At 51.3% G+C, this 25168-nt stretch overlaps 1 protein-coding gene across 2 annotated transcripts in view; it reads left to right on the top strand.

Moving 5' to 3' along the window:
- The first annotated feature begins 330 nt into the window (after nt 1-330).
- Nucleotides 331-25168, top strand: part of FBLN1 (fibulin 1) — a 78784-nt gene continuing 53946 nt past the window's right edge. Inside the window, exons 1-7 of one of the 2 annotated variants that reach the window (XM_084749768.1) lie at nt 331-511; nt 16538-16643; nt 19154-19289; nt 21512-21683; nt 23099-23155; nt 24318-24419; nt 24932-25069. In XM_084749768.1, the coding sequence (XP_084605894.1) occupies nt 430-511; nt 16538-16643; nt 19154-19289; nt 21512-21683; nt 23099-23155; nt 24318-24419; nt 24932-25069 (793 nt within the window). In that variant the 5' untranslated portion in view covers nt 331-429. The remainder of the gene's footprint in view (nt 512-16537; nt 16644-19153; nt 19290-21511; nt 21684-23098; nt 23156-24317; nt 24420-24931; nt 25070-25168) is intronic. The other variant, XM_084749767.1, reaches the window with a different exon arrangement.

Below are 25168 nucleotides of genomic sequence, written 5' to 3'. Positions count from 1 at the left end.
CGGGAATTCGTGAGGCAAGAAAGAAGCCTATGCTGGGTGCGGGGCAGGAGTGGCAAAAGGGACTCCATGAGAGGCCTGAGACGCCTAAATCCAATCTCAGCAAGGTCCGGGTCCTCTGCAAGCCATCTTTAGGGGGCTGATGGGATGCGGATCGATTCTGGGGCACCGCGCCTAGTTGGGTGGCGGGCCACGTCTCACAGCTTAGTGGCCCCCGTGGGTGAGTCCCTGCAGGAGAGTCTGGGTGGCCGCGTGCCCGGGCGGCAATGCCGGAGGTAGGGTCCCCGCGGGCCCCGCCCCCCGCCGCGCCTCCTCCGGGCGGGATAATTGAACGGCGCACACAGGGAGCCTCAAGTCGGCTGCCCAGGCCCAGCCAGAACGTGCAGCCGCTGCCCGCCGCTCCTTTGTCCGCCGCCCGAGCCCACCGGCCCCATGAAGCGACTCGCGACGACGTCGCGCCCGCTGCCGCTGCCGCTGCTGCTGCTCAGCAGCCTCTCGCTGCTGGCGGCCCGAGGTAGGGGCGCCCCGAGCCCAATGGCCCCGCACTAGGTCCCCACCCGGGCCCCGCGCTCCCTGGAAGTTTGCAGCTGCCGACACTCCGGAGCGCGCACTGCGCCCCGGGGGTCATCGGATGGTCCCCAGAGCTGCATGGAATCCAGGCCCGCGACCTCCTCTCCCCAACAATACTTCCGGCACGGCCCTAATGCCCCCCTCCTCGCTATGAGGACTTGTTTTAAACTCTTTCACCTTCCTGAAAGAGATCCTCCAGCGGCTTCTTGCAGCCACATTCTCTGCTGGTGGGGACGACCAGAACACTGCCCGTTGGGCGGCCGTGGGGTGGGAAGTAATCAATCTGTTCTGGAAGTAGTGTTAGTGTGTTTTCCTTACCGCCTCCAGCCTGTACCCTCAGATGCGAGGAGGTTATGGGGGCCTGCTGCATTCATTTTGTTTCTGAGCTGAGACAGGAAGACAGGATCAATAAGTTGTTCAAGGATGGGGGCAGAAAGAAAAGAGAAAATAGAGGAACATTCCGGGAGATTTGGGAGTTGGCCACCCCCTCCCTGCTGGGCCATCGAGTGCCTGGCTAGCAGATTGGTGGCCCCAAACCACTTCCCCAATACAGGAAACTTAGAATGAACTAGGGTCCACCCAGGCTGTGCTTCCCCCCCCCCCCCCAATCCATAATTCTTAAGGTCTGGGGCAAGTACTTCACCTGTACCTCAGAAAAGATGTGAGGCTGTAAATCTATGACCTTTAACCTCTGGGGCTCTGGGGCTCTCAGAGCCATCAACCAAGCCTGGCCCCTCCTGGAGTCTTTGTTTCTGCAAGGGGCCGTCTCCACAGCACTCTCTAATCTCTTACTCTTTAGGGTTAGCTTAGTTTATTTTTAGATTCTCGGATAGCTAACCTCCTGGTCAAAAGGTCACCACGGGGTTGTGGATAACTGCAGGCAGGAGTCTGAGAGAGAGGCAGAGAGGAGAGAGAAGGGACTGTCTTGCCTGGTTCTGAATGCTGGAAGAGTTCTGCCTGTTCTGGGCACTGGCTGCAGCCTTGGCACATCTTGGGTCCTTTCTCAGTGTAGGAGACAGAGTGGGTAGGGCTCATAGCCCTCTGTTAGTGCCAAGAGCTTTGCAGCCCCTCAGAGTTCATAGAGGCTTCTCGGAGGAGATTGTGCTTGGCCCGGAGACGATGAGTGAGGTGGATGTGAGCCAGAGAAGGCATTTGGGTCACTGCCAGAGAGAGGGAAAATCAGAGAGGACTTTTGATAAGGGAGGGAGGCACACGGTTGCAAATGGCAGGGACCTCTGATACCCGCCGCACGACGACGTTGTGCAGATGAACAAAGCAGATGGAGACATGAGGCGCTCCCAGCTGCGTGTGAGAACCCACACTCGCCAACCTGGTTCCCGTTCAGCGCTGCAAGCACCGTTCTTCATAGAAAAGCTTCAATCTGAAGCCACCCAGGATAGAACATCCCGGGACCCATTTTGTGTCTTGGGCCTTGCGTTTGGGTCAGTTCGGTTTGATGATGTGGTCTTAAGAAAAGGGTTTGAGTCTGCTCGGCTCCTTCCTGCAGCCAGGTGAGCTCGATCTTAGGCCTCAGAGACATCTGAAAAAGGCCTTGGAGAAGATAGACATGGAATTGTGCCCTGTTGCTAATCTGCTGCCATTCATTTGGCCGCCGCCGGTGGGTTCTGTGGCCACCTATATGCAGAAAGGCCCTCATCTTTCTTGCCAAGGGACAGAGTCAGCCCACGGTTATCCTGTGACTGATCTGTCCCTGTTGGGCTTGGCTGTTCCAGGGCCAGCTGAGGGTGTGGGGAGGGGGAGGTGTTGGGAGAAACAGTTGTGTCTTCTCCAAGGCTTTCTTGGAGGCCTCTGGCTCCAGCTGGCAGTTTCCGACTGATTAAAAGAAAGTCCTGTTGGGAGGGACAACAAAGGCAGAGAGCGCCTTGGCAGAAACATGTGGCTGTGAGCTGAGAGCTCCTGGAAGTTTCCCAGTCAGGAGGTGGAGACCCGGAGGCAGGAAGATGAGACTGGGGGTTGGGAGAACCCTGGGGGCAGCACTGAGACCTCCAGCACTTAGGTGGCCTAACCCTGAGCTGCATGTATCCCTCCCTGTGTCCGAGTGTCGTCTCCCTCTCCCCCACATTGTACTCTGGAGGGCAGAAGTCGGGGAGCCCAGCTACCCAACTCACTCATCAGGGTAGGTACCTGAGTACCTATTGTTTTGGAAACCAGTTTTCCTATCTACAGGGAAAAATCCAGTACTATGGCTGGGTGGTTCCCTGTTTGTAAAAAAAAAACAAGATAACAGATTCCGACTTGTTAGGTTGGTTGCCTTAAGGGTTAAGGAAGAGAAGCCAGAACTGAGAAGAGGCTGAACCATCATTGTGTCATTCTTTTTTTTTTTTCCCCGAGACAAGGTTTCTCTGTGTAGCCTCAACTGTCCTGGCCTCGCTCTGTAGACCAGGCTGGCCTCAAACTCAGCAGGGATCCACGTGCCTCTGCCTCCCCAGTGTTGGGATTAAAAGCGTGTGCCACCACTGCCCAGCCTCATTGTGTCATTCCCGTTCATGCTAATATTGAACTTCAGACTCTTCCAGAAGGAGCACCCCAGCAGAGTCCCAGACTGCAGCCTTCACAGGCAGCCCTGATGGTGCAGGCCATGCAGAGGCATTCACTAGATAGCTGCCCAGGGACAGCTCAGCGCCAGACACTGAGGTTTCCTGGATGTGGCGGGGGATGAGACAGACTCAGCCCTTTCCCCCTCATGTGGCTCCCAGTTCCCAGGAGATCCAGATCAAGAGTCAGGACAGAGTCAGAGTCAGGGGAGACTTCCTGGAGGAGGCAGCATACTCTGCCAGAAGAGAGTTCATCTCACCATTCGGTCGAAGGTGTGGGTAGGGCTGGGAGGGAAGTGTGCATCCCTGGCAGAAGGAAGAGCCTGAGCAAAGTCCTGCAGGCAAAAGAAACCGTGAACATCTTAGTTACTTCTCAATTGCCAGGACAAAACACCGTAGCCAAAGCAAGTTATGAAAGAAAGCATTTAAGTTGGGGATCAAGGGCTGGAGTCCATGGTCGTCATAGCATGGAGCATGGCACCAAGCAGGCAGGCAGGCAAGCATGGTGGTCCAGCAAGGCCACACCCCCTAATCCTTCCCAAACTGTTCCACCGACTGAGGACCAAGTATTCAAATATATAAAGCTATGGGGGGGGGGCATTCTCATTCAAACCATCACAATGAGATACCCAGGAACATAAAGGGGCTCTGCCCTACCCTTGTGCCTGGGGAAGCCCCCTGCTTCCAACTCCCTGAAGTCCCAGCAACCCAAGCAAAAGGCATGGACTGGACAGGCAGCCCTGCAGATAACACTCTGGGAAACAGTTCTCAAAGGGCACACAAGATTCTGCCAGTGCACTTTGTTTTTATTTATTTTTTTTTTTAGGTTTATTTATTTATTATTTATTTATTTTTGGCTTTTCGAGACAGGGTTTCTCTGTTTAGCCTTGGCTGTGTCGGACTTGCTGTGTAGACCAGGCTGGCCTCAAACTCAACAGCAATCCGCCTGTCTCTGCCGCCCAAATGCTGGGATTATAGGCGTGTGCCACCACGCCCGGCGGTTTATTTACTTTTAACTTTTATCTGTGTTAGAGTTTTGCCTGCGTGTTTGTGTAGCACGTGTGTGCAGTGCCAGAGGAGGCCAGAAGAGAGCATCAGATCCCCTGGTCCTTGAGGTATAGATAGTTGTGAGCTGCCATGTGGGTTCTAGGAACTGAACCCATGTCCTGTGCAAGAGTACCTAGTGCTTTAAAAAAAAAAAGATTTATTTATTTATTATTATGTATACCGTTCTCTGTCTGCATGTACACCTGCAGGCCAGAAGAGGGCATCAGATCACATTATAGATGGTTGTGAGCCACCATATGGTTGCTGGGAATTGAACTCAGGACCTCCGGAAGAACAGTCAGTGCTCTTAACCTCTGAGCCATCTCTCCAGCCCTTTGGTGCTTTTGTTAGTTAGTTAGTTAGTTAGTTAGTTAGTTAGTTAGTTAGTTAGTTAGTTAGTTAGCTAGTTAGCTAGTTTGTTTGTTTGTTTGTTTGTTTTTGAGACAGGGTTTCTCTGTGTGTATCAGTGCTCTTAACCTCTGAGCCATCTCTCCAGCCCCCTGGTGCTTTTGTTAGTTAGTTAGTTAGTTAGTTAGTTAGTTAGTTAGGACCTCCAGAAGAACAGTCAGTGCTCTTAACCTCTGAGCCATCTCTCCAGTCCTCTAGTTAGTTAGTTAGTTAGTTAGTTAGTCAGTTAGTTAGTTAGTTTGTTTGTTTCTGAGACAGGGTTTCTCTGTGTGTATCCCGTACCTAGTGCTTTTAACTTCTAAGTCACCATTCTAGCCTAACTCCCCCCCACCCCCCCACCCCTGCGCCTAGTGCATTTTATCCAAAAAAGATTTTCCTTCTGTGAAATAGCAGATCATAACAATTTGATTGATAGCTGCTTTGACATATCCCATGTGAGTCCAATTTCTTTGAGATGATCTCAGCTGTGGCTGTGTAACAAAATAGGGTGGGAAGGAAGGGACTTTTTCAACATCTGGGCAAGGCATCTGGCCCACTCCAGGCAAGCAGGGTGCCTCACTTCCTTCCATCCCAGGCTGGTCCTGAGTCAGGCTGGATCTGTGATGTAGTTAGTAATTGCTACTCCAGTGGTCTGTATGTTTCCAGGAGGTGTATATGGGGGGGTTATTACCCCCCAAAAGAAGGAGGAGGCAGCTAGACTCAGTTCTGAAAGTGGCTCAAGGGCCTGGAGAGATGGCTCAGAGGTTAAGAGCAGTGATTGCTCCTCCAGAGGTTCTGAGTTCAATTCCCAGCAACCACATGGTGGCTCCCAGCCATCTATAATGTGATATAATGCCATCTTCTGGCTTGTAGGTGTACATGCAGGCAGAGCACTGTATACATAATAATAATAAATAAATAAATCTTTAAAAAAGAAAGAAAAGAAAGTGGCTCAAGATGGTGGGTGACCCAAGCCTGTATTTCTCTGAGTCAGTCTACTTCACTGTGGCTAATGCTGCTCTGGGCTGTTAGGCTGACTAAAGCGGTTTCTATCCAGAATCTTCACAGCCCCGTGAGATAGGTGACCCAGTATTTTTCCTGGGTCTCTTTCATTTTGGCCCTGTCACCTACTGCAGTTAAGATAGACTGAGTTTTGCCACATGTGTGAAGTTTTCACTTAAAATTCTCTTGGGAGAATCCCATTACTAGGAGTCTGTACTGCCTGTAGTCTGGCTGAGAGTGGCCATGCAACACTATTCTCCCTTGACATTGTGCATTCTTGAAACCAGCCCTGGGCCCCAATTCACCTATAGGACCTGACTGCGCCTCAAATGCCTCCTCACAGAGGAGACTGTCATTGTCCCTGTTGTACAGAAGGACACCAAGGCACACAGAGATCAAGGGTCCAAGGCAGCCAGGCCAAGCACTTCGGTCCTTACAAGGATGCTCAGTGGCCCCACCTCTCTCCAGTTAATGCTCCGTTTTCTTAATTCCAGCCTCAGTGAGGGGATGGGGCTTCCCCTGGGCTTTTATAGTGCACATGGGAGCTTCAGAAGCTGAGCTGGGTTGAGGTCCAGCCAACTTCTGCTTCTCTGCCCGAATCTCTCCCTTAATGGCCCAAATAGAGTTGCTAGGGTCTCCTGAGATCTTTTGTTTATTCGCAGACATGGAGTGGTGGCGGTTGCAAAGCGCTGGGACAAAGCACACAGTGAAACACAGCCGGTGCCCTGCCCTCCAGGTGTCAAGTTCAAGTAAAATCATTTGTGCTGAGTGCTGGGGATGTAAGAGAACAAAGAGGCTGTGCAAGACAGGAAACAGATCTGCCATGCGCCTGCATGTTGGAGCGAGTTGAGGGTGGTTAGGAGTCCCTGAAGGAAGGGCTCTTGGCAGGAGTGCATTGGCCTAGGACCACCTGGCTGCAACTTCTAAAGGCCAGGTGCAAGGATACATGACAGGTGGCCAGAGAGGTGAAGAAAACCAAGGGGAGATGGGTCTTAGGAGCTCAAGAGACCCTCAGTGTAGAGTACAGTGCTACGACGGGGCCAGCGGTTGGGGGATGGCCCGGTGTGTGCTAGGCTTGGCACAGGAGATGGCTGCCTGGGCTGGACTTGCTCCAGGGAAGCTTCAAGGGGAAGCTAATTCACCTTCCCACCTGTGCACTGCTCATGTCTTCTGCCGCTGCCTCCTCCTGACCCTTGCACCATCTGTGATGGGTGCTGGGCGTGTGTACTGTGTTTGGTTTGGCTTTCTTGTCAGGGTCTCTGAAGATAGCATCTCACTGCAGTTCTGGCTTCTTCATCCCTGGCTCTTGGGCCCTGTAGGGCTTCCCCCCCCCCCCCCCCCGACACACACTTCTGCTGTAGCTTTAGAGAAGGCAGTGACTGGGGCAATGCGCAGGATCCTTGCAAGGTGTGAGCTCTGGAGGCTCCAGGGAGCAGGCCCAGAATCACAGCCACTACGGGAACACAAGGGCTATCCACACTCTTTGAGGGTCTGAGCTTGATCAGAACCCCAGGGAGTCAATTGATGCTAGCATCACTTTTAGTCCTTCTCCCGCTCCCTTTCACACACACACACACACACACACACACACACACACACACACACACACACACAAAATCCAATAATCTGTAGAGGAGTGTTAATTCAGAACATGGCTGCTATGGCAACAGATCACATCCAAAGACCTCCTAGGTCTGTGTGATCCAGCTGGAATACAAACACGCCTTTAATCCAGGAGACAGATGCAAACAGATCCGAGTTCAAGGTCAGCCTGGAATAGAGCAAGCTTCAGGAAAAGAAAAGCTTAGGTCCAGACATGGTGATACATGCCTTTAATACCAAAGAAAGGTAACGTTAGTTTGTAGAAGGAAGCACCCATGTTGGAAAAGTGATGTCTAGTTGAGTTGCAGAAAAGGTGACGCATCAGAGAAGATTTGACAGAATAGGATACGCCCAACTCTCACGAGAAGAGAGAGGAGAGGGAAGCTACTTGAGAGGCAGTTTCACGGAGCATCTGTGCTGGAACACATGTGGCGCGCTGTTGATACCTCTCAGCTTCATGGGGTTTACTTACTTGTGGCTGTGTGCAGGTGTCTGTGTGTGTGAAGTCCAGAGGTTAACCTCCAGTGTTGTTCCTTGGGAACTGTCTAGCTTGTTGTTGTTGTTTTGTTTTGTTGAGACAGGCTTTCTCTGCATAGCCTTGGCTGTCCTAGACTTGCTTTGTAGACCAGGCTGGCCTCGAACTCACAGAGATCGCCTGATTCTGCCTCCCTGAGTGCTGGGATTAAAGGCATGTGCCACCACACCCAGCTGTAGCTTGGTTTTTAGTGTAATTGAAAAAAAAATGTGTCTGTGTGTGTGTGTGTGTGTGTGTGTGTGTGTGTCCGTGTGTGTATATATGTACCCTCAGAGGCCAGAAGAGGGTGTGGGATCCCCTAGCACTGGAGTTGAGAACTACTCAGCCTGGGTGCTGGAAACCGAACTCAGGCCCCCTGGAAGAGCAGTAATTACTCCTCTTCACTGCTGGGTCATCTCTCCAGCCCCACCCTGCCTTTGAGACAAAGCCTTTCACCAGGACCTGAGGTTTAGCACTGTTAGGCTTGGCTGGCTGACGAGCAAGCCTCAATAATCCTCCTGCCTCTGCCTCCCCAACACTGGGATTACAAATGCTTAGCACCATGTTCAGCCTTTTATGTGGGTTCTGGGGTTTCATCTCAGGAGCACAGGCTTTCATGGAGAGGAGTTCACTGACCAAGCACTCTCCCAGCCCCTTGAGGGTGTTAACTCACCTGGAAGAAAGTTAGCCCGATGACCTCTGCCCCCTGTGGGCCCGTGCCATCTTTTAGAGCAGGGATCTGGGTCATCAGATGGTGGGTAGGGGGAGTAATTGTCCTGTTTGTTTGATTTTGAGGGTTCTGTTTTATCCCGTAGTCCTGGCCCCAGGATTAACCCCTTCACCTCCCTATCCCTGCACAACAGGTTGAGGAACTGAGGTCCTCACAGGTTAGAGAGAATGGCAGCCTGTCTGAGGCTGTGCAGGGTCACCTTGTTTTTAGGTGGCGTCTTATATCACTCAAGCTGGTCCCCATCTCCTGGACGGTTACAGACTCTTGTAAGTTATCTGGGTGCTGGGACTCAAACCCTGGTCCTCTGCAAGAGTAGCCAGTGCTCTTAAGTGCTGAGCTGTCTCTCCAGCCCCAAAGAGGATGGTACTTTGTTTGTTTTGAGACAGGGTTTCTTTCTCTATGTATCCCTGGCTGTCCTGGAACTCTCTCACTCTCTCTCTAGACCAGGCTGGCCTTGAATTCACAGAGATCCACCTGCCTCTGCCTCCTGAGGGCTGAGATTAAAAGTGTGCGCCATCACGGCCTGACAGAGGATGGCACTCAGTGCTGTTTGCTTGCCTTTGGACATTTGACTGACAGTCGGCCACATTTGGCAAGTGAGTTTATTCCTGGTTTATACTACTAATTGCTTGTGGGTCCTGTCACACAGGCAGATGGCTGAGTTAGAAGCTAAAACTAGTCGATAGGTGGTACTTCTCCTCAGAAAAGACAAGCAGGACTGAAGTGAGAGAAGGTTCTAGATTGGCTGGAGGGCCTACTCAGTGGAGGGACAGACCTTAACGCTCAGGGAGTATGGTGAGTTAACTGACAGACTTTGAAGCTGCCCCTGGATGCTGTCTGCACAGAAGCAGCCATGATGTCCTGGAAACAGAATAGAAAGACAGAGTTGTGGGGACACGGGAGGGCAAGGAGCCCCTCACCCTGGAGTCTGACTGAAGCCTCTTGTCAACTGAGAAGCAAGAATTCCAGCACTTGCAAACAATACTCCTCTCATTTACAGATACTTTCTATCAGCGGTTCTCAGCCTGTAAGGGCTGGGGAGGAGGCGTGGTTGAGGGGGGTGACGCATATCAAATATTTACATTATGATTCATAACAGTAGCAGGACTACAGTTATGAAGTAGTAGGAACTTAATCATTTCATGGTTGGAGGTCACCACAACGCGAGGAACTGTATTAAAGGGTTGCAGCATTAGGAAGGTCTGAGAACCACTGCTTTGCGTTAAAGTGAGACGAACCAGGCTTAAAGCCTGGACAGTAGCGCGTTGGGTTAGGGCCTCGTTCTTTCCTGTAGGTTGGGCCTGGGAATCTCAAGCGAGGTGAGGTGTTTACAGTGCGGCTTTTCTACCCGCCACATTCCTGTGGGATAGACTTTTGTACCTTCTTAACAGCCGTGATCCCTTTCGGCCCTCGGGTAATCATTTAGTTTTCACAGCGAGCCTTTGAAGAGAGTAACTTCAAACCCTACACAAATGATATATGTGACTCTCAGAAATTCAGTGATCTCCCACTCTCCCTGGGGAGCCCACACCCACACTTGGGTATGTCTCATGTCCCGAGACTCCTTTGAGAAGCCCATATCTATGCGCTTGGGTGTGTCTTATCTTTCTGTCTGCGCACCTCTCCTTCTCTTAATCCTCTTACTTAAGCCAGTTTTTGGTTTTTTTTTTTTTTTAAATACTCTTATCAAACCTCAACTCTGGCCAGTCTTGAAATTCTTTTTTGCACCCATGCCGTGATCAACTCCGGTTTGGCCACAGTTGAGCAGGTGTGGTTATCAGGCCCTTTCTCCATGCCCTGTTGGAAGTGAGGGGGCAGTGAAACCACCCAACCGGACCACTCTGTGGGTAGAAAGAAACACCTGTTTGGGAAATCAAAGTTGCGGACTGTCTCACAGGGATGGAGAGCAGCAATTTGGTGGGAAGCGGCAGGTGATGATGGTCTTTGAGTCCATACAAGTTGTTCAGATGAAGCAGGAACTAGATGCCCTCGCCTGGTGTAGTTGACCTTCGGGGCAGATAAGGGAGGCAGTGGTTTTCCTGGTAAAGAGAAAATCGCCTTACAAGATTCTTGAGCAATACTATGTTTAAGCTTCTGTTTATCCAATAAGATTCCTTGTGTTTACCCAGTTCTGTTTAGGACCTTGTCACCAGGGCTGCCATTTTGGGGGCCTTCACTGGACCTGACACTTCCCCCATGGATACCTCAGAGGCACAGGGGAAGACGCTACCCAGGGAGGCTTGGTTGGGTTTGGTTTTGGTTTTGGTTTTTCGAGACCGGGTTTCTCTGTGTAATCTTGGTTGTCCTGGACTCACTTTTGTAGACCAGGCTGGCCTCGAACTCACAGCGATCTGCCTGCCTCTGCCTCCTGAGTGCTGGGATTAAAGGCATGTACCACCACACCTGGCTCCCTGGGAGGTTTTTAAAAATAAATCATTTGAATGATTTTTACTCATTACTGCAGTTTAACTGTCCCCGTTTGGAATCTCATAGCTCAGCATGCAACTCATCTCACTGCCTCTCCAGCTGCTCTTGAAGAACATTCTACAAATTAATCTCTTCACAGTGTTCAGACCAGCATTGGCTGAAAAAGACAAATGAGTTTATGGGCAAAATATTCAGTTTCTTTCCTAATGACAGAGAAGGCAGAATGGCTCACAAAACCTATTTTATTTTATTTTATTTTGGGCAGGCAGGATCTCATACAGAGTCCAAGCTTGAGATCTGGCTCCCTCAGCTTTCCAACCTGAGATTTATAGGAATATACCACTATTGCCTGTCTAGGACTGTGCCATTAGTGCCTGTCTAGGACTGTACCACTATTGCCTGTCTAGGACTGTACCACTATTGCCTGTCTAGGACTGTACCACTAGTGCCTGCCTAGGACTGTACCACTAGTGCCTGCCTAGGACTGTACCACTAGTGCCTGTCTAGGACTGTACCACTAGTGCCTGCCTAGGACTGTACCACTAGTGCCTGCCTAGGACTGTACCACTAGTGCCTGCCTAGGACTGTAACACCATTGCCTGCCTAGGACTGTAACACCATTGCCTGCCTAGGACTGTACCACTATTGCTTTCCTAGGACTGTACCACTATTGCCTGCCTAGGACTCTACCACCATTGCCTGCCTAGGACTATACCACCATTGCCTGTCTAGGACTGTACCACTATTGCCTGCCTAAACACATTTTTAAAAAAAAAAAGACATTCTTGCTATGTAACTCTGGCTAGCCTGGAACTCATAGAGATCCACCTACCTTTACTTCCTGAATACTGGGATTAAAGGTGTGTGCCACCACCATGCCTGATGAAAACACTAAAGTTTTTAAAGGTTTGTTTATATTTACGTGTGTGAATATTTTGCCTGTATTTATGTATGTGCATCTCATGAGTGTAGTTCCCAAGGAGGCCAGAAGGGGGCATCAGATCCCCTTGAGCTGGAGTTACAGACAGTTGTGAGCTGTCCTGTGGGTGCTGTAAAAATAGTAAAGGCTCTTAGCTGCTGAGCCATCTTTCTAGCCCCTAAACACTAATTTTTTTAATGAATGTTTTCATTGTGGTAAAATGTGTATCACATTAAACTCATCCTCCTAACTGTCAGATGTATACTCGCAGAGCCCATAAGAGAATACACATTGCTGGGCAAATGTCACTTCCATTTACTAGAACTTTCTCATCTTCCCAGACAGAAATTCCACACCTATTAAATTCCACACTCCACCTCTAAGCCCCTGACAAACACCTGCTTACTGGCTATAATTTTTTAGCATTAGAAAAGGTGCATATGTGTGAGTGGCCCGTGCAGTGGCACATGTGTGGAGAGAGCAGCCTGCAGGAAGTCCGCTCTTTCTTCCTACCATGTGAGGCTCAGGGATCGAACTTGGATCTTCAGGTTTGGCACAGCCACCTGCACTCTGAGCCATCTGTGCCCTTGTCTGGAGCACCAAGCCCACTTCCCTGAACGTTTCATTTTCATAGGAGTAGTATAACTTATCTTAAAAAAAAAAATGAATGCGAACATAGCAATCTACCTTTTTAACTAGAATGAAAGTGTGTTGGAGGGGATGGTGTGTGTGTGTGTGTGTGTGTGTGTGTGTGTGTGTGTGTGTGTGTGTTCTCCTGTGCTTCAGGCCAGCCTGGCTGTGCCCTACAGAACCTGTCTTGCTTGAGACACACATATCTTTTAATGATTAACCTTCTATAGAGGGTGTCTTTGTTGGCATCTTGAGCTGTGATACCAGGGGCTCCGCACCCCCAGAATGTCTCCCCATTTCTCCAACCCCTCCTCTTCTTACAGCTCAGTCTTTTTTTTTTTTAATGGCTATAAGGTGACTGATGCTGAGCCCAGCAAGGGCAAGGCGGCCATCTCTAGGGCTCAGAAGTGGCAACTCCAGGCTCTCTGGCTCTTGTTGAAGTTCTGGCCAGTCTTGCCCCTTGCTGTGGTCAGCCCCAGCCTAGGAACCTTCCCTCTGGTCCCTCCCTCCACTCCCTGAGATGAACCAGAAAGAAGCCTCTTTTGAAAGGCAAGAGCATCCTGCCCAAACAGCCTCTGTGTTTTAAGGGTGGCCATGCCCACCAGTTGCTTCATGAACCTCAGTGGGTATGCTCATCAATACAGATGCTGTAGGGACCAGTGAGGGGAGAGAGATGCATCTCTGTCCATGAAGAAGGTCCAGTTCAGGGTGGGACTGCAGAACTCAAGTCGGGGAGCAGCAGTGTATAGGGCCTCGGAGTCTGCCAAGTCCTGGGTGACGCAAAGCTCTGGTGGGGATGGGAGCACCGCAGCATTGTTTTTTGTTTATGGTGACTTGATTTAGCTTCAGTTCCTAGCTCAGTTTGAAGGCTGAAGTCCTTCCTTGCTATGGCCATTTGATGGCAGAGCACTTAGGGTATCTGAAAGAGCCTAGTGACTATGGGATGGGGGAACAGAAGTAGGCAGAACCCAGGTGGACTTCCCATAACTTCAGGGTGGTGACACTAGACCCCTCCCCGGATGAGGACCTGGAGGTTCAGCTGCTGCAGGGGTATGTCCAGGAGAGGAAAGCAGGGCAGTAGCTCAGACCCAGGTGTGCCCATGCCAGCCTTCTCCCTCATTCAGCATCTGGAGCTGCCGCAAACCATTCAAGACTGGCATGTGCCCTCTCGGGCTTCTTTCATGTTGGGCTTGGAGCTCCCAGTGCATCCTTAGACAGACAACTCCACCTTGTTCAAGGAGCCTGTGAGCTTGGGCCAGTCAGGACAGCTCAAGTAGACACGGGTCATGCTTGGCAACCTCCAGTGGTCTCACGATTTAGCTATAGGACTGGGCTTATAGAGCGATCCCTTGCGTGCACCAACAGGAGTCAGAAAACATTGTTGTCCCTAGCCTGGCTGCTCTCCTTTTCAGGCTCTAGCCAGAGCAAGTAATTAGAATAAGAATTCTAAATCTTGGTGTTCTGCACAGCTGTTCTGCCAAGCTTGGGCATTCCTTCCTGAGAGAGGAAAGTTAGAAGTAAGCGATCTCCCTGGAAGGCAAACAAGGCAGGAAGGGGTTGCAGCTTCTCAGTTGCACCACTGAGCCCACTAACATTATGTCCTGGGCTTGAGATGGTAGCAAGACGCTCAGAGCTTGAGGGGATAGGACCTAGGGACTGAGTGGGACCTTGTTTGTTTCAGCAGGGACACTTGTCACTCCTCTGGCCACTTCCAACCTGGTTGTGGTCCCTGCCTGTCTCTTCCTGCTCCCTGAGGGGACATGCAGGCACTGTCCTCTGACTTACCAGACCCCTCAAGCCCAGGGAAGGTGAGCTGACCCTGTGCAGCTTCATGGCAGTCCCCGACAGCTTTCAGACAGCTTTGGTCTGCAAATATCAGGTCTGGGACACTCCGCTCAAGGACATTTGAGCCACATTCCAGGCACATTCCAAGTTTCCAGACTGCCCCAAAGGTCCAACATCTGATTGTCTTGCTGAGCATAAGGTTCTGAGTGTCCAGGGTCCCCAGACAGGTATCATTTTCAACACACTAGAAGACTCCCTGCAGCTCAGGACTCAAGTCCCACCCACCTACTCAGAGCACAGCTGCACCAAGGGAGTTCTCCACTCAGGGCCTCTAGCAGAGGCTCCCCTCTAACAGGTAACAGCAGGCTTCCCTCCTGATGTCTTTTTTTTTTAAATTAATTTATTCAGATTACATCTCAATTGTTATTCCCTCACTTATATCCTCCCATTCTTCCCTCCCTCCCTCTTTTACCTTATTCCCTTCCCCTAGGTCTGGGACAGAAGGGAACCTCCTCCCCCACCATATGGTCACAGCCTATCAAGTCTCATCTTGGTAGCCTGCTTATCCTTTCACTGAGTGCCATCAGGCCTCCCCACCAACGGAAAGTGGTCAAATATGGAGTACCAGAATTCATGTCAGAGTCAGTCCCTGCTTTTCACACAACTGTGGAGAATGTCCTGTCTATTGGCTAGATCTGAGTAGAGGTTCAATGTTTACTGCATCCTTGGTTGGGGCAGTAGTTTGAGCAGACCCCCCTGGGTCCAAATCCGCCCATCATGATGTTCTTCTTGTGGGTTTCTAGGACCCTCTGGATCCTTCTATTTCCCCATTCTCCCATACTTCTCTCACCTAGAGTCCCCAAAGTCTTAACAAGTTGCCATGTTCAGAACCTCATCAACTTGTCTGCCATCTCAGACATTGCAGAAGTCTCATGGTCAGAGGGGCGAAGTGGCCTGGCCAGGGTCACAAAGAGAAAGTTCTAGCACTAGAGCCCAAGTTTGTTTGGCTCCAGAACTTTGCCCCCCCCAACCTTGCCCTTGTTTTTGTTTGTTATTCTTTTTCTTTTCTTTCTTTTTTTTCAAGACAGAATTTCTTTGTGTAGCCTTGGCTGTCCTGGACTTGCTTTGTAGACCAGGCTGGCCTCGAACTCACCTGCCTCTGCCTCCCGAGTGCTGGGACTAAAGGCGCGCACTGCCATACCCGCCTCTTGTTTGTTTTTCTTGAGAGCAGTTTACTGTGTATATCAGACCAGACTTGCAGGCATCCTCCTGCCTCAGCCTTCTACCTATCTCTTTATCTCAGCTCTTTGCTTCCACGTCAGTTTTTTGCCAAAGTATAAGGGGACAGGATCTCTGGCTGGGAGAGTCAGATAAATGGAACGTTAGAGGCAGTGAGATGAGCCCAGGATGAAGAATTCTGAGATGGGAGCCAGGCCCCTAAGACTGGCTGAGTGGGCCCAGCAGCCTGTAGGGAGGTGACAGGCAGTGAGTGTAAGGAGGGTCTGGGTCTGGAGAAGAGCTTAAGGAGTCAGGCTGAGGGTAGGAGTCTTATCACATCTGGGGTGTGTGTGTGTGTTTATGGGTATAAATGTATGTGTGTGTCTGTATGTCTGTGAGTGTATATATGTATATGTTTGTATATATATATGTGTCTGTGTGTATGCTTATATGTGTGTACGTGTGTGTGTTCATATGTATATGTGTGAGTGTGTGTGTGTGTGTGTGTGTGTGTGTGTGTGTGTGTGTGTACACATGGAATCCAGAAGATAGCGTGATTGCTATCTTCAGAATGTCAGTTGCCACCCTGAGATGCGATGGGGGTCTTGTATCAGTAAGGACTTTCCCCATCCATATGTTGAGGATGGAAGCCCCTCTCCCAGCTTGTTACAAACACTAAATGAGAACCTGAATGTGGGCCCCAAAAGCTGGTCCAGAGATGGAAGGCCTTTTTTTTTTTTTGAGACTCCTCTTCCTTTCTCCCCTCTGGAGGAATCAGGCCCTGGTCATCCTGTAAGTGCTAGGTCGGTAGTGCCCCCACCACACATCTGTCAGCAGAACTCTCTTTTGTTCTCTGGACCAGAAAAGCAAGGATGTGACCTGTATGCTCAGGTCCCAGCACTGAGCTTGGTGCTTTCAGAGCTGGCCTAGGCCTTTGTGGGAAGAGTAGGATGGATGCTTCCAGCTGAGAGTGATTGGCATGCTCAGCGCTGGTTTACAAAGTGATTAAGAGTGTTCTGTGGGCACTCAGCGCCCTTCCAGACTTGGTCTGATGTTGTAGTTGGGGCTGCAGGGAGCAGGCATCCTGATGACATGGCTGGGGGGGGGCGGATACCAAGCAGGTCACCCATCTGCCTGTTCTCTTCTCTACACAGTGAACGCAGACTTCTCCATGGAGGCTTGCTGTACAGAGGGAAATCAAATGGCTATCCAGCACAGGGACTGCTCGCTGCCCTACACCTCAGAATCCAAGGAGTGCAGGTACGCGTACCAGTGGCCACTGTTTGACGGCACATGCCCATCTAGAGGCAAGTGGGAGGAAGGACAGTGTGTGCCAGGTGTCCGAGATGTGGCTAGGGGGACCTGTCTCCCTCCGCCTGCTTCTCTTTCCTCTGTGCTTCTGGGCCCTTTGCCCAGATCTTGGCTCGTTGTCCTGGGCTGCCCTGTGCTCACTTAGGGGCATCTGTTGCTTTCTCTGGCCTGAAAAAGATGATCCAGATGTGCAGCCCTGTCTAACTCTGGGCAAGTCAGTTTCCCAAATAAAAGGAAAGATAGAGGCTGCGGGGCTAGGTTCCTGCCAGCTGCCTCTTAGCCATCATCGGCCTCTGCCAAGCCACTGGTGCCTGGGGCTACTTGTACAAAGTTGGGGACCATCTGTAGGAGGTGGGAGGGGGTGGTTCTCAGTCACTGGAGGGGTTACACTTATAGAACTGGGTGGGGCTTATAACTTTAAGGCAATAGTGTGCCCATGAGCTTATGGGCCAGTGTGACACCACTGAATAGTGACATAGTGACATTGCCCAATCCAGTAGGGGAGAAATGGGCTCCCTGAGGCGGAAGTGCTTGTCCCTGTTTAGCAACAGAAGCAATGAAGGGAGAGCAGGGATCAGGAGCCAGTTCCCCAGGCATCTTTCCCATTAGGGCAAGGTTTGCATCTATACCCCAGAGTGCTTGTGGGGACTAGGCCATCTGGCCTGTGTCCTTAGAGCCTTTGTGGTTGAAGAGCACACAGTAGGTCTGCAGACAACAGTACTTTGTAAATTGTGATAATAACATACACATAAAACTCACCATCTTGGTCCTTTGTGAGGGCCCATTCATGCTGTCCACCTCCTAGACCCTTCCAGTCCTGCAAAATGGAACTTCTGACCCCACGCAACTCTTCTGACCCCGCGCAACCTCAGACCCTGGCTAACCCATCAACTTCCTGTCTCTGCATTTGACTTCTGTGTACCTGTTGAACTGACTTGTCTCACTTAGCATTGGGCCCGGTAGGTTCCTCTGTGTCATTTGCATATATCAGAATTTCCTTTGGGTTTTGAGGCAGAGTCACATTCTGTCACATTGTGACAACTTCGCTCACCTATCCCTTCCTCCACTCACATTTAAGTTCCTTCCACATTTTGCCTGTTGCAATTGGCACTGCACGAGCTTGGGCAGGCATACATCTGTGGGAGACCCTGCCCCAAATTCTCTTGATTGGGGTAGCTGGATCCTATGACAGATCTGTCTTCAGGTCTTGGGAGGAACCCAGTGCTGTTTTCCCAATAGCTGCCCATGTTTCCTTCCTACCAGCCATGGACAATTTATACAGCCCATGGCTCATCATCTTCATTGCTTTAGTTACTTCTCTATTGCTGTTACAAGACAGCATGGCCAAGGCAACTTATAAAAGAAAGCTTTAAATTGGGTTTACAGTTCCAAGCAGTTATGTCCATGATAGAGTCTAGTTACAATCCGCCTCCAACAGGGCCACACTCCCTAATCCTTTCCAAATAGTTTCACCAACTGGAGAGCCAAATATTCAAATATATATGAGTTGGGACCATTCCCGTTCAAAGCACCACAGTAGCACTTACCTTCTTTTTTAGCATCATGGGTATTAATGGCGTAGTATAGACACATCCATCCCACCCAGATCTGGAGGATGGCTCTGGAGAGACATGGGAAGCCGGGTTCACACCTCTGAGCCCTGGGGAGAGGAAGAGGTGGCCAGGGCAGCTGTCCATGGGTGTAGGCAACCTGGCTGGCAGTAAAGGGAGACAGGGAAGCCATGTCCTCTCTTGCTGACAGGTTTAGGTGGTTGTTTCTGCCCTTGCTGGCTCTGGCTTTAGCTTACTTTGGTCTGGGTGAGATCACGTATGACACCCCTCCTTCCTTGGGGCCTGAGGGGCTGGCTTTTTGGCCCCTGAGACGTCACAAAATACGTTTGAGTCTCAGGATTAGACTCTGATAGGTTCGGGTCCTACCTGAGCCCCTGTTTTCTGAAGAGCTTTTCATAGCCAAGGCTGTGGGGGGGGGCCGGGGGGGAGCAGGAGGCTGGGGCTGGGGATCCTGGTTGCTACTGTCTTCCACACTGGGTCCTTCTACAAAAGACTCTGAAACTTCCCCCTCTGAGCCTGGAAGACAGAGGGGAGGCTGAGAAGAATTGAGCTAGGTGGCAGGAGGAGAGGGTGGAGCCTGGAGCCTACAGCAGGCTGCTTTGTTTATATAAATAGATAAGAACATTCTATACCCAGCTTTGGCAAAGGGCTCTCAACTGTGTACAGAGTGGGGTCTCTTGACTCCCACCCCGGACACTACCCTGTGTTTGGTTTTTCTAACTAGACACCTGCCAAGTGCTTCCTGTAGGCTAGACACTGTGTGTCTCTCTTCCTGTGGGACCTGGGAAGTGGAGGATATTCCAGAGGGTGGCACCTCTCTCCTCGGGACTCTCTTCTGAGCTTGGCTCCACCAAAAAAGCCCTGGCACGACCCCTGCTCTGCCCACAGGATGGTCCAGGAGCAGTGTTGTCACAACCATCTGGAAGAGCTGCACTGTACCACAGGCATCAACATGGCCAGCGAGCCAGAAGGCTGTTCCACGCTCCAAAACTACAACAGTAGCCTCGAGACCATATTCATAAAGGTGAGTAAGGCTGAGGGCCACACAAGGCCACCATTCTCCCTGGCCATCCTTGTCCACCTTTCCTTGTGACCATCAGACCACTCAGGTATCCTCCCTTCCTCATTTAGTGGGTAAGCCTTACCAGCTGGACTTCCAGACAGGAATGGGGGATGGTCCAGCTTCCCCCTGGGGAAACAGGAAGAGCCTGAGGATTACCCTGCCCCAGTCTTTAGGCAGAAGGTAGAGCAGGGGTTTTCTGGGCCTTTCAGAATCTCCTCCATTCCCCCACTGCCTAGGAGGTCCCAGTGTTTCTCTGCTCTTCAGGTAAACTGAGGCTCTGAGCTCACAGCGGACCCATACTGTGGCCTCTAATAACATGAGACTTCTGTAACCATCTATAGAAGGCATTGGTTCAGAGAGGCCAAGACTCCCGTAGCCTCTCAGAGGGGAGTCTCCATAGAACATAATCAGGATAAGTAATGAGATTCCCTTTCCTGAATGCTCCTGGGGCCCCAGGTTCTGGCCAGGCTGTAGAGCTGCCATGGCTATGGAAAGCTTGTGTGTGTGTGTGTGTGTGTGTGTGTGTGTGTGTGTGTGTGTACACATGTGCCTGCACACACATGGGAGCTGATCACAGCATCTCCAGGCTTGAATACAAACAGACCAATGGTCAGACCCCACCTGCCCAGGAGAAAAGCCAGTGTCTTCCTGGGTGACTGCCAGAAGTGATGACAATGGCTTTCCGGGACACACCCTATCCCCATCAGGAAGGTGGCAGGGGAATCTAGGAGTGAAAATCTGATTACAGTCTGGATTCTGGGAGGGTGGTAGGCATGCCTGCACTGGATCCAGAGCTCTGCCTTGGCAGCCATGGCCTATCACAGCCACCAGGCCTTTATGGTGCTGGGGAGGAGACGCTGACATGGTGAGCTAGGGAGGGCTAGAGTGAGTGGCCTGGTTAAGAGGGTCTGTGAGCCAAGACTCTAGGCGCATTCAGAGACTGCTTTCCTGGGCTCATCTTAGGCTGTATGCCTGGCAGGCAGCTGTGCCTCCATCCCTAGACTTGAGGAAAGAGAGGTGTGAAATATTAGAACATTCTGGCAAGAGCAGGGACAGATTACCTGGCTGAGTTAATGATGTGTGTCTCTGGAAAGGATTAGTCACACCCCGGAGGAGGGTTAGGTCACAGTGGCTCCTTGAGGCAGCAGAGTGGGTAGAGTGACATGAAAGGACCCCTCAGCCTCCACAGGCACTGAAGCAAAGCTGCTGGCTGTGGGCTTTCTGGAAAATTCTCTGTCTTTAGAAGGACTGACCTGGAACTTTTTGTGTGTACCCTAGGATGTGGATTAGGGCACAGGTCTAACTTTGGGGGTGTGGGGTCTCAGTGAACGGCAATAACCAAGCCTCATGCCTTACTGGGGACCTTGAGGCTCTTGTGCCCAACCCTTGGGGTTGAGAGTGTGCACCCATTCTTCTGGCAGGGAGTTGAGACCTTGCAGACAGAGCAGACCCTTGGGGGGCATTGGTTTGGTCCCTTCTCCTTGAGATAGATGGGCTGGACTGGGGGTTGCTGGTCAGAAAAGGGATGTCCAAGGGGGTAGCTGTCTTAGAGTTTTACTACTGTGAGGAGACACTGTGGCCACAGCAACTCTTATAAAGGAAAACATCTGATTGGGGTTGGCTTACAGTTCAGAGGTTCAGTCCATTTGTCGTCATGGTGGGAAGCATGGTGGCACACAGGCAGACATGGTGCTGGAGAAGGAGCTGGGAGTTCTACCTCCAGATGGTCAGACAGCAGGAAGATAGTGAGGCACTGAGCATGACGAGCATCTGAGACCTCAAAGGCCACCCCTAGTGACACCCTTACTCCAACAGTGCTACACCTATTCCAGCAAGGCCACACAATCTCCTAATAGTGCTATTCCTTATGGACCTATGGGGGCCGTTTTTTATTCAAACCACTGCAATAGTCACGCAGCAGAGGGTGGGGAGGGAAGTGGAGTCCTGGTAGGTGCCAGACCTTGTAGATTCCTTTCAAACCAGACCCAGGAGGCTTGGAGGGGCCCAGCATGCTTTTTGACATTCTTCTGATACCAAGATAAATTACCCATACTAGATGCTTTCTTGCTGTCCTGAGGACACGGACACGAGGGTGTCAGAGGTGTGTCCCTAAGGTTCTTGTGGGGGTCCCAAGGGCTGCTTGTCCAACCCCCTGTCCCCAATCTAGAATCTCTTGTCCACAGAGGTGCTGCCACTGTTGCATGCTGGGAAAGGCGGCCCGGGCCCGAGGCCAGACCTGTGAGGCCAACCTCATGATAAGCTACCAATGTGGGCTGGTATTCCGTGCCTGCTGTGTGAAGGACCAAGAGAATTCAGACTTCCTCCCGGGCAACGGTGGGACCCTTCAGGACCCAGGTAACTCCTCTCCCTTGCAGTATGGAGCAGTGGGTTAGCGTTCTCTGGGGCGTGTGCATCTGTGACACGGTTGGCTCACCCTTTCTGCAGGGGTCGCATTACTGGATTCCACCAATCACAGATTAGGAATATTAGAGAAAAGAGGGCTGGGAGATGGCTCAGTGGGTAAAATGCTTGCTGTGCAAACACAAAGGCCTCAGTTTGGATTCCTAGCACCCACATACAAGCTAGAGAAAGCAGCATGCGTCTTTAACCCAGGGCTTGGGGTGTAGAGCAGACAGGGAGATCCCCAGGGGTGAGCCTCAGTTCAGTGAGAGACCCTGTCTCAAAAAATAAGATGAGACCCGGGCGTGGTGGCACACACCTTTAATCCCGGGAGGCAGAGGCAGACAGATCTCTGTGAGTTCGAGGCCAGCCTGGTCTACAAAGAGAGTTCCAGGACAGCCAAGGCTACACACAGAGAAACCCTGTCTCAAAAAACAAACAAACAAACAAACAAAATAAGATGAGAGCAATAGAGGAAGACATTACCCAGAAACAGCTCCCTGAGAACTTGAAGCTGTGGGTTTAACCAGCTCTGCCTGTCTTCATCATCTACAAGCCAGATGTGCATAAGCCCCGAGGGGTATGGCTCTGTGATGTAGGAACTTGTTGGTTTTATTTTGTTGTTGTTGTTGTTGTTGTTGTTGTTTTTGTTTTTCGAGACAGAGTTTCTCTGTGCAGACTTGGCTGTCCTGGAATAACTTTGTAGACCAGGCTGGCCTCGAACTCACAGCGATCTACCTGCCTCTGCCTCCCGAGGGCTGGGATTAAAGGCCTGCGCCACCACTGCCCGTTGTTGGTTTTAATTCGTTTATTTTTTTTATGCACATCTGCGTGTCCTCCATGTATGTATACCATGTGCCCCCCAGAGGCTAGAAGGGTGCTCTTAGAGGTCAGAGGAAGGAGTTGGAAATCCTAGAACTGGAGCTGCCAGTGGCTGTACACCAATTGTGGGTGCTAGGACCTGAACCCAGGTCCTTTGCACGAAAATGCTTTTTTAATGGCTGAGTCGTCATGTCTCCAGCCCCGGCCTCCTGGGTCTTTAATCAGCTCTCACTGACATCGTGAGCTCCTGAGCCGTTTGGGAAGCACTGGGAAGGTGCAGGCACCCGTTCACCATGCTTGCTGGGGATTTTGTCTCAGTCTCATCTCTCTTGAGCTTTATACTCATATAGAATCCAATATCCAGTTCAGGCCTTGTTTCAGGAGATTGCCTAAGAGCTTAACTGCCCCTTCAAGTGAGGGTACATTTAATAAAGGCAAGAGAATGCAGAGTGTACAAATGAGTCTCCTGCCTGATGCTGACAGAAGTAGCTATGCCTTCTCCTAAGATGAGATCGGATCGTGATCTTGTCTCGTCTCTCTGCCCCTAGCTAAGATCCCTGATGATGAGGAACAAGAAGACCCGTATCTGAATGACCGCTGTCGAGGTGAGGTGTTGGGACCCTCGGGAACCCTTTGGTAGGTAGCTAAGAAAGCCCAGGGGATGGTGCTGACTGCTGCAGGGACTCAGCTGGAAAATGCTTCCGCTCTTGTGGCCCCGACGGGCCCCCTGTCTACTCTGTCCCTGAGTGCTCAGAGCTGGGGGTCTGTGGGGGGCAGTGGCTTACAGAGGCAGGACAGGTGTGAGTACTCCAGCACCAGCAAGCTCACGGGCCCTGCGATGGTGAAGCTTCTCCGCAGGTGGAACACCCCCAGGAGAGTAGCTAATTTCTTGCCCTTTGTGACCCCGGAATCCCAGTTGTCCCTTTAGAGTCGTGGTCTCCCAGGAGACCTTTACACTTAAGTCAGGGTGGCCTTGTAGCTTTGCTTTTCCTGATTAAAACTATTTTTCTTCAGGAACATTCTGGCACATCTAGTCTGGCCAGCCTGTTTCCGTTCCACCCTGGGGCTCACTCTGTGATGGGGCGTTAGTTGTGGAGGCAGCGTAATCACAGAATGATGGAAGTCAGGACACGGTGTCAACCAGCACCGAGGCCGGGAGGGAGGCCAGAGAAAGATAAGGAGCTCCAGCGAAACCTGGAACCCTCTCTGGGTGGCCACAGATGATTTCTGGGAGAGTGACAGCCAGTGTGTGACTTAGGAGGGTGCATTAGCCAGGATGGTAAAGCCTGTGTGTACCTGGTAGCCCGTCCGAGTGGGGTCACAGTTAAAATATCCCCATATGTGCTCTGCAGGGAGTGTGAGTCACAGAAGGGGTGCCAGGCAGGAAGAGGCCATACCCACAGATGTGGTGGCACCTGGCCTTGGGCCAGTGTTAGTGGGAATGGGCAGCTGGGAGGGCTTGAGAGTCACATGGGCTCCTGTAGAGTATGGCCTCCAGGTGGAGCCTGTTCCTCCAGGCCTAATGTTGTCAGTGAGCAGACCGCCTCTCCAGGTCCACTTTAACCACACAGGCAGTGCATGTTACCTAACTTGTCAGACCTCTGCTGCCTCCAGTGGTCCCAGAGATGGCCCGAGTCAAGGCTTGGGAGTGTCCCAAGGACCACATGTGGTGACATCAAGGAGCCTGTCTTCTGTGTCAGTGTACCCTGGGAGGGTCTCTGAAGGTCTCTCGGTGTATTCATTACCTCCCATGGGTGCTGGTTGCAGGTGGCGGGCCCTGTAAGCAGCAGTGCCGTGACACCGGGGACAAAGTGGTCTGCTCCTGCTTTGTGGGCTACCAGCTGCAGTCGGATGGTGTCTCCTGTGAAGGTAATATCTGAGGGCTGGCCACTGTGTATGGGAACCTCTCCCAACGATCTGAGCGGGCCTGTGTGGTACAACCTTGGCCCCATTCCTGCAGAAGAGCTGGTACCTGCTTGCCGCTGTTGCCTGGAGTTCAGGCCCCTAGACAAGGCTGTGTTTTAGATGTATATAGAAAACAGTGTGGGAAAGGGGCTACATTGGCGTTCACCTGGGTTCTGGGTTCTGTCTAGGAGATGGAGATGATGCTGTCTCCTTTGTGGGAGTCTTGTGGATGCTGTGATGCTAGGGCCTGGCACTTACCCAAAGAGATCTGAAACTTAACAGGGCTCGATTTGGCGATGGCCCCTCTCCAGAGCCCTTTCCAGATGTGCCCACAGCAAGACCAGCTCAGTTTGATTGGGCAGCTTGAAGAATGCAGGAAACCAGATCCTCCATGACCTTCTGGAACAGTCCTTCTGCTCAAGCTTAAGGCTTGGTTGTTCTTGCTGGTTACCTCTGCGTTGCCTTAATCTCTCTAGATATCAATGAATGCATCACAGGCAGCCATAACTGCCGCCTGGGAGAATCCTGCATCAATACCGTGGGCTCTTTCCGCTGCCAACGGGACAGCAGCTGTGGGACTGGCTATGAGCTCACAGAGGATAATAACTGCAAAGGTACACCTCATATCCAAATCTAAAATCCTCCCCTTCCCCAGTTGTGGGTGTGGCATAGACAGAAGGGCCCATTCGGCTCTGTGGTGCTGCCTCCGTGTG

This window comes from Acomys minous (genome assembly GCF_964271855.1).
Source record: "Acomys minous genome assembly, chromosome: 12".
NCBI classification, from domain to species: Eukaryota; Metazoa; Chordata; class Mammalia; order Rodentia; family Muridae; genus Acomys; species Acomys minous.
The sequence above is the reverse complement of the archived record's forward strand: the minus strand, read 5'-3'. Positions and strand labels throughout refer to the sequence as shown.